This window comes from Rhinolophus sinicus, linkage group LG10 (genome assembly GCF_036562045.2).
Source record: "Rhinolophus sinicus isolate RSC01 linkage group LG10, ASM3656204v1, whole genome shotgun sequence".
NCBI lineage: Eukaryota > Metazoa > Chordata > Mammalia > Chiroptera > Rhinolophidae > Rhinolophus > Rhinolophus sinicus.
The window spans coordinates 105,432,813-105,445,590 of NC_133759.1; the positions used below are offsets into that span (position 1 = coordinate 105,432,813).

The 12,778-nt window shown below is 35.5% G+C and overlaps 1 protein-coding gene across 3 annotated transcripts in view; it reads left to right on the plus strand.

Annotated features, from left to right (window-relative positions):
- The window catches only part of CREBRF (CREB3 regulatory factor), a 52,472-nt gene that overhangs the window by 38,729 nt on the left and 965 nt on the right, over positions 1–12,778 (plus strand). The window contains exon 9 of one of the 3 annotated variants that reach the window (XM_019741404.2): positions 4,544–10,167. The exons of the other annotated variants lie outside the window; for them this stretch is intronic. Coding sequence (XP_019596963.2) covers positions 4,544–4,659 — 116 coding nt within the window. The 3' untranslated portion in view covers positions 4,660–10,167. Of the gene's footprint in view, positions 1–4,543; positions 10,168–12,778 lie in introns of those variants that run through there. 3 annotated transcript variants of the gene reach the window in all.

Below are 12,778 nucleotides of genomic sequence, written 5' to 3' on the forward strand. Positions count from 1 at the left end.
TCCCTCAACCTACTTTTGTCCATCTTTAAAATGTGGACAGTGGTGTGGATTGAATGGGAAGAGTGCATATGAATAAAGCACTTGACACACTGCTGAGCACATAAATTCTCAGTACTCAGTAAGGATTAGTTCCTGTTTCCATATTACATCTTAAACATTCATTTGTGTTTTTTTCAAAAAGTATTTTATTTCCACATTGTTCCTGAAATACATCACTCACATTTTAGCAAACTGAAGATGTTTTTCTTGACTAAACCATTTAAAATCAGTTCAATGCCTAACTTGCACACTCACAACATAGCTTAACCTGGGATTATTTGTAATATAACTTGCTAAGAAAATAGGTATATTTTCTTATTTGAGTATTCCAAAAAGTATGGCATTTCAGTGATTATTGCTTATTAATAGTTAATAATTCCTTTTGCTAAGCTTTGAAAAATTATTTGTAGATAGTGACTGGGTATGTTGATAGAATAGTGAAATGAATTTGCAGTTATTTGCGGAATTTATTCAAAGAGTAGCATCGTAAATTCATATAAAAATAAAGTACATAAGAAATGAAACAAAACTAAGAATAATATATTTGTATGAAAAATTAACACAGTGAAAGGTCAAAAGTTTATCATGAACAAAACTATATTTACATTGGAAAAAATCTTAGGTGAAGAGTAGATCCCAAATATTAATATTTTCCTAAGCAACCCCTTCTTACCTTTATGTAGATTAATTCAAATATTAAGCAAATATTAAGCAAAACGGAATAGTAATGGTGAGTTTGCTTGACTTTTTGTTCAGATGGATTGGTGTTATTTTAATATGTAGTCTTTTCAGGGCATTTCTGTCTTTTCTTTCTTGTTCTTTGAAATCATTCTCAATCTTCCTTTGTTAGGTAGAGGGAGGAATTTAGTATTATAAGAAAAAAATCTTTTTACCTTCTTACTTTCTAATTTAAAGGCCTTGTTTGTAGCTAAGTGCGTGTATTCCTTTTATATCTAAAAGTCAGTTTTACCAGATACAAAATGCTTGACTCATATTTTCTTTGAGTGTTTTAAATGTATTTCTGTCTTTTTGTCTGGCATTAAATGTTGCTATTGAAAAGCTAATAATTGCTTTTTTTTTTCCTCCTTATAAGTCATTTGCTATTTTTGCCTAGGTGTCAACAGGATTTTTTTCTTTGTCTTTAAATTCCAGTAATTTTACTAGACTGTGTCTTGGAGTTAGTCATTTTAGGTTGGTATTCTCTTCTCATATGTCACTGTGATCTTTCAGTATGTGGCTTCCAATCTGGTTGGTACTTGATCTATTCCCTTGCTTTGGTTTTCTTCTTCAGGGACTCATTATTTGTGGGCTGGATTTTCTTTGCCCATCTTCAGTATTTTCTGAAGTATATTACATTTTTCTCAAATCTTTTTTTATCTTTTAATTGCTTTTTCATGTTAAAATTCTTTCTCCCTTTCACCTGTTTCTCTTAAAAGCATTGTGTTTTATGTTTGTTTGCTGCTCTTGTGTTCCTTTTAGTTTCACCTTAATTTCAAGAATTTTTTCTTTGTTTCTCATTCTTTTCTGAGTTCTGTTACCTTATTTCTGAATTTTTGTATTTCTGATTATGTTCTTTCATATCTTACAGCATTTCCTTTAATGTCTTTTAGTTCATTTTGAAATAATAGTGGATATAGTTTTCATCCATTTTGTGGTCATTCATCTCTTTTAGACACACTTTCAGTGTTTGTAGGAATCTTCTTATTTTCTTTGACTTACGGTGATTTTTTTTTGGTTTTTCACCTTGATACTTTTCTGTTGATCATTTGTATGTGAAATTAGTTTTTTTGAACTTTCAAAAGAAAGTTTGGTTCGGGATAACTTTTCTAACTTCAAACTTCACAGAATCTTGTTTTCACTTAATGTAAACAAAAAATGTTTATTGTATTTGTCATGAGATGGTCATTCACATCCAGCCAAAGGAGAGGACACAGGAAAGGAGCAGGAGAAGAAAGTTTATCCTAGAGAGACAAAGTGACTGCATGCCACCTTGGGGCCACCTGGAGGGAGTGCTGCGGACCCCGTGCCGGTGGGGAGGAGACAGAGAGAGAAACACATGAACCAGGGCAGGTGCTTTAATGGGGGTCAAGGTGGAGTGCAAACGCAGAGGATGTGAAGGGGTTTCTTTGATGCATTGGAATGTCAGTAGGCCACAATCAGGTGAGGGCAAGAAGAGGGACTTGTGGCATGGCCAGCCTTATCACACTGGTGCACATGGCAGCTTGCTCTTGGAGATTTCTTGTTCTGCACCCCTCCCCCATTTTATCTGGACATCTTTTTCTTTCCTATCCATTGTTCTGTCTTGCTCAGTTTTGGTTCTTATCAATCCTGGCTCCTGTCCTACAAGGGAGTCCTGGATGGTCATTTTTCTGAGTTCACAGAGGCTAGGTTGCTCCGGTCCCTTCACCTCTTACCGTGGGCAACTTGCACTCACCCTGTACTCACTGTTCGATTGGACAAAACCTCGCACAGCTTCATGTGTTCTCATTGACCTCCTGTACCTTCAGTGAACCTGTCGGCTATTTTACACTTCTTTTGTTCTCGGGTCCATTACTTCCTTTTGACTCATCCGCACAACCATTGGTATTGTTAATACTATGCAGGTCTTCTAGCTTTTTGTAGTTTGTTCCTACCCTTTTGAATTGTGGGTTCATGGAGATACATTGTCACTTGTTCAAGTTTTCAGCGGGTTTATGGTTTTGCTATTTAATTGCTCTGTTTTATGTGGGGAATTGAGGAGATTAAAAGTCTATGCTGCAATATAACCATCTTCCCAGAATTCCCCCTGGCGCAGTTTAAAATACATTGGGGTTTCCTTTTCTTAAAGGTTTGGTAGAATACTCTGTGAAACTTCAATCTGGTCCAGTGTAATTTTTGTGATTAACTCTGAAAACTTCTTCTGTGTGCCCTATGATAATTTGTCAGATTACAATAGCTTCTGAACTCAGTTTTGATAATTTAAAAATTCCTAGAAAACTATCCACTTCCTCCAGGCCATAAAATTTATTAAAATTGTCTTTGTTTTTTAATTTCCTCTGTATCGGTGGCTAGTGTTCCATTTTCATTTTTTATTTAATATCTCTTGTGTTCTTTATTTCTTGAGTCAGTTATAGTATATCTAATTCCCCTCCCCCAAGAACCAGCTCTTGAATTTATCAGTTCTTGTAATTTCTTCAGTTAAATGCTAAATTCATTTCTTTTTTTCCCTTTTTTGTTCATTAATACAATTAAAAGCCTTTAAAATGTCTTCCAAGTGCTGCTTTAGCCGTATTTCATAAATTCTGATGTCATATTTTAATTGTTTTCTGAATACTTTGAAATTTTAGGTTTGATTTACTCTTTGATCTAAGAATTGTTTGAGAGAGGTTTAAGATTTTCCAGAAAGCAGGCATTATTTTCTAGTTTTATCATTCTATTTTTTTGTGATTTATTGAGATTTTTTTTTTAGCTACCTGATACATGATTACAATTTTAAATGTTTTGTGGGCATTTGAAAAGAAGGTATATTTTCTGTTCTATATTAAAACTCTAATAAATGTCGGTTAGATATTCTTAATTAGGTCTTGTCTTCTTTTCCTTTTTATTTTTATAGGGGGTGCCCATTTACTCTCTGTAAAACTGAGAAAGACCTCCTCTAATGTGTTTCAGTTTATTATCATATTTTCTCTGTTTTTGCTTTTGAATGCTGGGATGTTTGAGTAGCATTCATTACTGCTCGATCTTTATAATAGATTATAGTCTTTATCATCATGAGGCATGTTTCTTTTGTCTTGCTTACAGCTTTTTCCTTGAATTCAGTCTTGTCTGATCCTACAATCATACATGCAGCTTTCTTATTAGGTATATTTGCTTCGTATCCCTTTGCCTACCCTTTTATTTTCAATCTTTCTCAATCACTTTATATTAGATACATCTCTTTTACAAAACATTTTAATTTAATTTAATTTTTCATTTACATACCATAAAATTCACTCTTAGATTTTTATATATAATACATTGTTGGGTTTTCTTTGTTAGTCAGTCTGGGAGTTTGTCTTTAACAGGTGAGTTGAGCTCGTATTTATTCTTGATACACGTTTGGTTTTAGTTCTGTCATCAAAAGATCTGTTAAGACCTATTCATATGTCTTCCTTTTTCCTTTTTATGTCATTTACTGTCCGATCATTATTATAGTCTAATTTTTGTATGTATCCTCTGATAATTTGCAAGCTCTGCATTTTTTTTTCCGGGCTGTTATTACTTGTCACTTACCCCACTTAAAATGTTGCTTAATTGTTCTTCATGGTTGTTTTTGGTTTCACCCTTCTAATCTTAAAATTGTAGGCTCTAATCTAGAGGGTAGGATTATTTTCTGGGCTGCAGTAACAATGAGCAGAGTGCTTCTCTGGGGTGAGTGTCACTCTGGGGGTCACCCTGACCCTCCGATTTTCTTGCTCCTTCCTTACTTTCCATTCCTGCCCTCTCCATTTCTGTGTCTAAGTGTGCCTTTTATTCCTTTCCTCAGGTCTCCCAGTTGCTGGGCAAACCTCAGAATTTGTTAACCAAGTGTTAGAGAAGACTGCAGAAGGCAATCCCACCGGAGGCCTTGTAGGACTAAGGATACCATCATCAAAAGTGTAATCAGCCTCATTCGGCCACTGGTCAGAAGTTTCTGAGTTTGTCATGTTCTTCATTGTAAATTTTCATTCTGTTTTGCATGTCAGTTTAGCATTATGTAAACATTTACAATTAGGTTACATTGTTTTAAGAACTAAGTAGCATTAAGTGAAGCATGACCCAAAATATTTGATTATTGCATTTTCAGAGCATAAACCATGGTTACAACTGCTACTGGCATCAGAATTGAATCGCATTCGTTTAAGTAAATGTTTAGATACAGAGTGCAGAAATCTGTTACAGCAAAACATGTTGGAGGAGTGACGATATTAGTAAATGCCAAATATTGTGGCAGGTTTATGCTCTGAACCACACACAAAAAAATTGAGGAAGCATTTTTTTTTTAAACAGTCAGTTTAGATTGTTTTTAGAATTATTGCTTTTTGTTCTCATTTTCCACAACCATTAATCTCACTCGTACATGGCACAACCCAGCACTCACGCCCGTGTGCCATATTAGATGTTCATTTTCTGAGCTCAATATGGTATATATAAATATATATATAAATATATATATAATGTCTGTGCAAGTAAGAAAAAAAAGCATATTCTTTGTGCCTTGTATTTTGGGGAAACTATAAAACTGGTAATATTTTGTATGATGAAAACCCTAATAAGGATAAACAAGATATATAGATGGAAAAATTATGGGGTTTAAATGTTTTTTTGTTCCAACTCTTTTTCAAATTTTTGAATGTATATAGGACTATGTTGAAATGTAGATATATGCCACAGAGTCTGTGTATTGTATAAAAAACAAAACAAAAAAACAAACAAAAAAAGATGGCTCTAGAAAACTCATATTTCGGTACTTGACCGGAAAAAGACAAATACTTGCACATTATTGCGATTGTTTTATTTTTTGTACCAAAGACAAATGCAACTGATATGGCAAACTGCCAGTCTAAGTAAAGTTTTGCACAGCTTACATGATACTGTATGAATGTATGAATAAAAGGAGGAAAAAAAAAGAAAAGGTCAGGGTTAGGGATCTTACTGAACTGTGAATTTTATTTCTGTTTGGGTCCAATTATCTACAGAAGGAGCATCCACACATACAAATATTATTTTGCTGTTCCTCTAGTTCGCTTCCATAGTAGATAAGTTGGTGGCCATTTAGGTGTCTGTAAATCTTTTTATTTCTGCACTTATTGTAGGAAATTTTAATATATTTCATTTTAGTAAGCTATTGATAAAATAGTTTTTGACCTTGAAATTTAAAAAAGTTTATTTAGCTTATTGTAGTATACTTCCACCAAACAACCAAAATACAGATTATTTTTATTGTATTATGTATGTATATATATGTAAAGACAAAGAAAAGCTAAAAATATCTAATTCTTTAGTTGCCACTTTTCCAATTGATGTATTATTGTGCATGTAATATTTTCAAAGATCAACACAAGCTTAAAACAAAAACAAAAAAATTTATAGATTTTTATATTTTTGTACAGGTATTTTCAAACTAGCTTCTTCAAACCTACATGTGACTTATTTTTCTTCTAGTTTCTAGAACTGAGAAATATTAACACATTTAGTTTTTAGGTGCTCTTTTTTGCTCACATAAAACAGCTTCATTAGTCAGTGTTTTAACTATGTTAAAGCTTTACCTCTTGATGAGAAATTTCTTGTATCAAGGCAGCATTATAAACCTTCCCCACAGATTTTTTCCTCCTGTCTCTCTTACTGTTTTATTCTCAAATCTTGTGGTTTGAACTCTGAAAACTGGTGACTTAAAAACTATAATTAAAAAAAAAAAATCCTATCTAGCCAAAAAAAAATACCAAAAATTTCAGACCTAGATGCTGGGAAAATATCTATTTCTCCAACTATTTCTCCATTACCCCTTGGAGAATTTTTTCTTTAATTGTATTTTGTCTGTATAGGGTATTTCCTTTTCTTTTAACACATTCTCCCCCCGCTCCCCATTCGTAAGCAATAGCCCATGAAGCTATAGCTTATAATCGTTTGATTCTAACACACAGTTAGAGTCAAACAGCTGAACAATGCCTGTGTGCTTCTTTGACATGGGGATCTGTGACGCACCAGCTTTCCTGGTGTGCTTGGTGGAAATGTACCTAGTTAATGCAGTCACACTGAACAGATGATAAGCTCACATCTGATGGTTGAATAGAATGTAAGTTCATTGTTTAAAGTTCTCATTTTTAGGTGGGAGAAGGCAAAGCACAGGTTTGTAACTTGGAATTATATGAGGTTTTGACAGTGTGTTTGGCAAATTTAAACGTATTCGAAAATATGGCAGTTTTGCAATCAGGTGAAAATCACTTCATGATAGATTCAGCTGATGAGGTTTATAAAATTGCCCCTTTCTAGCTGCTCTGTTAGGAATTCTGGTTTTTGATACTTTTTTCCTGTCTGCAAACCAGAATTTGATTTTTTGGTCTTGCATTTCAAAAAGACTTTGAATCTGTTTAGTAGATTACATATCCTTGCATTTCAGTGTTTTATATGTACTACTTAAGTTAAATAGTTAAAAGCTTTTAAATAGTTGAGCTTTTTAATGTTGACACTTTATTTTGTACCTATTTATATATGTATGTATATCTTAGAAAAGCACTTTGTTAAAAAAATTTGCATTTTATATGATTCCTGCCATTTGCTGCTAAATCTGGGCTGGTCAGAATGCTGCAGCGATACTTGATCTAAATAAAAACCTGGCGGTAAAATGTAGAGTGAAAGTTAAATCCTCTTGCTGTTTTAACTTTATCATAAAGATGACATAGGCAAGCTGTGCAGCTTTACATTTTAACCAGGGGACTCTGTGGCATTTAAAACCGTCTAGAAATGGTTGTACTTTAATGCCAGTAATAATCTGCTTCCTCTATTGTCATTAAAATATATACGTTTAGTGTATCACACAAGCAAATCTTATAAGGGTAATGTAAAAACCCCAACAATTGTACATGTTCTGTTTTTGAAATTGTGGCATGTATTTTTGGGTGAAGATCATTAGAGAAGAGCTCTCTAAAGGTTTTCTGTGTTCATACATGGTATACAGATAGCTCATAATGAAGTCCAGAATCTTACTTTAAGTGAAGGCATTGTGAATTCACCTCAAATAAACCCCATTGTTCCAAAAGCAATTATATAAACGTTGACTCTAGTACTACTATGACTTCAAAACAAAACAAAACAAAAAAGACAAAAAAACAAAAAATGTTCTTCCTCGTTTCAGATACACTGGATTCTTTATAGAGTTTGTCTCCACATGAAAGCATGCTGTCCAGTTGTTCTTGTTAATACGATCTTGTCTGAGTTTTGAATTGGGTGCCACACTTTTTCAGTCAATATGACCGCTTGTTCTACTGTACCATGTATGATTCTTGTCCTTTCCTAGATCCTTCATGACACATTATGATGTGGCTTTATATTGTGCCTTACTTGTACATGAAAACAAAACGTCTTCATTCTCTTCCACTTCCTAAATCTTTCACTTTGATCTTTTTAGTAAGAGAATCAGAGCTATTATAAAAACATCATGAAGGATTTCAGATGGGTCTGGTTTCAAGTTCCCTCTCTTTATAGTTATTTTATGTTTGTACGGAAGACCAGTTTTGAATGGTCTTTGAATATGAGGGGGAAAGAGTAGCAGTAATTTTACTACATCCCTTTTTTTCTAATGTTCATGCATTTGTCAGACATCTTCTTTCTGATGCTTGACTTTATTTGCTCCTTAGCAATAGTCTGCATTTAAAGAGATGTGTTCAGTTCATCAGCTTGAAATTTACTATTTCATTTTTCCAGAATTTTTTAGGAGAAGAGTACCCATTTTGTTTGTTTTATAAAACAGATGACAAGTCTCTTTAAAAGAAACAGAAGTACAGTAATTTTGAAACACAATGCTGTTAGTTTGGATTTCTTTTTTTATATATAATATTCATACAATTATCTGATGTTTGCCTTCATTAATAAAGCTGTTAGTTTATTCACGAAAATGTCAAGAATGGATGTGCTTTTCTTTATTCCATACATTTAAAACTATTTTAGCTGCTAAGATTTAGTCAACTTTCTAAGAGACGAATTCAAGTTGCCTTCAACAGGAAGTAACAAATTTATGTTCCCTTTCTATAGTCTTCCTGAAATTCTGTTTAAGTATTTTCTAGTTAATTATGTAACAGAATGTTAGCATCTCTCCAAATCTTGAAACTTGAATTTTGAGAATGCATTGAAGTATGCTTTCAGTGTTAAAGTAAAAGGTTTCAATTATCCTTCTAGTGAAGTCTATTGTGGAATACCATTTCCCGTGGAACTGAGGCCATTTCCACAACTTTGCACAGAACTGCAGTCTTGTTCTTCCCTCGAATCATGACAAATAAGTCTCACACAGTGCCGTAATACTTGTGGATTCTTTTGTAATCTTTGTAATCTTACTAAGGGCATTATGAGAAGATGACTCCATGTTTTTTTAATATTTCAAACACAATGGGATGTAACAATGTCAGCTGTAGGAATGGTTGTTTCGTTTTAAGGAATAAGCGCGTTAGGGAAAGATGATGAAAATGTACTACTGAAAGTCGGACCCTTCCATAGGCAGGTGGGGTTATGTGTTGAAGCATAATCCTCATGCTTAGTAAACTGACTGAAATTGTAGAAACTACACCTAGCAATGGAATTATGCCAAATTGCCATTTTTTTGTTTCGAAAAGAGAGATTTGGGGGTAGTAGTGAGGGAATAGAACCTTAAAACTACTTCCAGACAGTATTTTGGAATTGTAGACTTGGTGACTACTCAAGAACATCCGAGTTGGGTATTTCGGTGTGCCAAGTTCAGGTGAACGAGGTTTGCCTTTCGTAACTGTAAACACAATGGTGTCGTTGAATTCTGGGGGGACGGGAGCGGGACTGATTACTGTGTCTTGCCCTTCGCCCTATTTTTTTTCAGAACCAAATAACAGAAATGTGTATGTGTGTACTGTATCTGCCTTTTGACCACATTTTTATGACACTGTACTCCACTGCCTGCTTTTTTTTTTTTACCTTCTTTCCCTAGGATTTGTCCTATAACTTAGAATTTGTGGTTAACAGTGATACGAGGGCTGACCGCACATAAGTCACAAGAGCAGAAGGGCAAGAATTCAAAGCATTTGTTCATACAATGTGGCAACCTCTCTTGCATAGCTGTGTAGGATCCTGTTTGTAACGCTATCATAAATATTCTGTAGTTTTGTTTCCCCACCCCCCTCAACTGGAGCTATGAAACTTTTTATTGGATTCAGTCTTGTCTTTTGTCTAGAAAGAATTTTATCTTGTTGACGCATGAGCTGTTTAAAAATTATTCTATTAAATGTTGGTTAATAGTTGTGCAGTTTTTCTTTTCAGAAGAAAAGGCAATTCAGCTGTTGCCTTTGTTTTCTGTCATCTTCCAAGCCCTCAGCACTTCTAGTCAGATACAGATTCATCAGTGTATGCAACATCCTTTGTAATTTAAAATAAAAAAAGATGAAAAGAAAAGCTCTTGAATTGTTTGCCTCATGTTTTTGCCCTTCTGTCTCTTGCTTTTCTGTTGCTTACTGAGGTAACATCAACTCCTCTGCCAGAAAATCCACTGCAAAGAAATTCCAAACTAAAGACAGCAATGAACTATGGATCACGCCCCCCCTTCCCTTAGTGTAGTGTACAAAGAGCTAACTTTTTTTTTTTTTTTTTTTGACACTTTGGGCTGATTCTTCCAGTAATTTAGCAAAACTTAGCTATTATGTAGAATTATTTGTTGATAAAAACACTTGCATTCTTCATAGTTTAGAGCATAGTTTAGTTTATAGTTATTTCTCCTCTGATTCTTTGGGCAAGTGATTTCTCTGAGGGAAATTAAATATTTTGTTTCTTCTTCATTCAAACATCTGCAGGTTTTTGTGTGTTTAATAATTCCAAGTAAGTCCTCAAGCTAGGCTGGATATACATAGAGCCTTCAGTCGGGAGACCACTGTAGCAGTGAGTTCCTTTAGCCAACAAACAGACTTGTTCCTTCTGCCAAGACTTGTGGTAGGCACTGGGCTCTAAGGAGACTAGAGACTTCCAGTCTGCTGAGGGAGGTGGCCTGTGAACAGGACCACAGAACAACACAAGAGCTGTTACATATGCAAAGGGCTCTAGGTATGTCACCACTGAGTTATTTGCAAGGACACAGATACCACATCCAGTGGGGTATGTTAGAGAAGAATTGACAGGCTTGTGTTCCTACATGCCTGGACCCGTGAAGAGGAGCCCTTTTTGCTTCCCTTGAGTGACACTGAGGCCGTCAGGAAGCAAAGTGGACATGGCCTCCCATGGACTGGTTGTGCTTCAGGACTTGACCTCAAGACCACTCTTCACAGGAGCCTCTTTCATGGTCTAGGATCTTGAAGGAGCTGGGTGAGCCAGGTCTGTCTCGTCCTTAGGCAACTAAACCTCCTGTGTCACTCAGTTAGATGGGTCATTCAGTTGTCCCTGCTCATCAACATTGATTTCAGAGCCAGGAAAGCTCCTTAGCCACAAAAACATTAGTTGGGAAATCTTTTAATGTCCCAGCTGGAAGGTTCAGAACAGCAAGAAGGCGTGAGAAAGTCCTAGATGGCCAGGGTGGCATCCACGAAGCCCCTGGTTGGTGCTGTCCTGTCAGAGAACTCGGCTCCTGCTCTCAATTGCCCAGTGAAGTGGGTGGTCATCAACTAGACTCAGATAAGGGCACTCACCTCGGACCCAGCATATGATAACAGCTCCAATTCAAACTCCGTCTGTTGGCTGCACTCGGAAACAATTCATACTCATCTCTAAGGCCAAGTCACAGGCAATATTTGGATGGATGTCTGTGTAGGATGGAGATAATGGGCTTAGAATCTGAAAACCAGTAAGGACTAAAGTCAAAACCTAACATATTTAGTAACCAAAAGCGAGTCTCAGGATCAGTGGGTAAAGGTGATGAGAACAAAACAGCGTTGGCCGTTTGGCAGTGGGTCACCAAATTGCAAACCTATCTCTCAAAGATGGCCGCTAGCTGGCGGGCTTAGAATTGGATCTTTTTGTTAGAATGGAGTATGTCGGAGGGTAGAGAAATGGGGAGATGTGTTTTCTTCTTTAATTGCTGAGAGATGCAATTGGGAACTGTTGATTGCACAGGTATTTCCAGCAAGAAGCATGATGTGAAAGAGCCCAAGCTCACATGGGTAGATTGTCACTTGCAGACTTCCGGCTCCTTCACTGTCTGGAATAGGGAGCTTTTGTTTGGGGTCCAGAATGTATGACCCGAAAAATGTCAACCTCAGTTTCTTTAAAAGGTTTTAATTTTAACATTGTCAGGAATGAACTTAACTGCATGAGGTCTAAAGGAAACTTGAAAATGCTAAGGACACAGAAAACTTGAACAAATAACAAAGATAGACCAAGTTCTTGAACAGGAACAGTCTAAGAAAATGTTCAAGAGAACAAAGCTGTCAGTTCTAAGTTAAATAAAAAATGTAATGCCATCCCAATAAGGACATACCAATAGGGTTAAAAACAAAACTAAGTTCACATGAGGAAAACAATAGGGGGGAGATGCCAGGGAAGGAAAAGGGGGTACTCAATCCCAACATACTAAAACACATAAAACTATAATTGAAAGTCATTTTGGTACATGAATGAATAGACAGGCTAATGACAGAAATAGATTCAAACATAAGAATTTAGTAAATGTGGCATCCTGAACCTGTGAGAAAAAGATTCTTCAGAAAATACTGTTGGAAAAACTGGGTAGCCCTCTGGAAAAAATTAAGTTGGCTCTACACCTCACATTATAAGCCAACATACTTTTCAAAATGGGTAAAGAGCTAATGTAAAATTAAAAAAAAAAATCAGAAAAACAATTCCCGTGGGTGGGGAAAGGCCTTTTTAACTTGGATTCCAAATCCAGGAGTCATAAAGACTGATAAATTCTATGTGGAACAAAAATAAAGCAAAAAATTTTAAACTTTAAGGCCGAAAAAACACCATAAGCCAACTCATCATTCTCTAGGCTAAGAAAAAAGCTCACGGCTAACGGCTTAATCCTCCTAATACACAAAAAGCTCCTGGGAACTGATATGAAAAAGACCAACAACCCAATAGA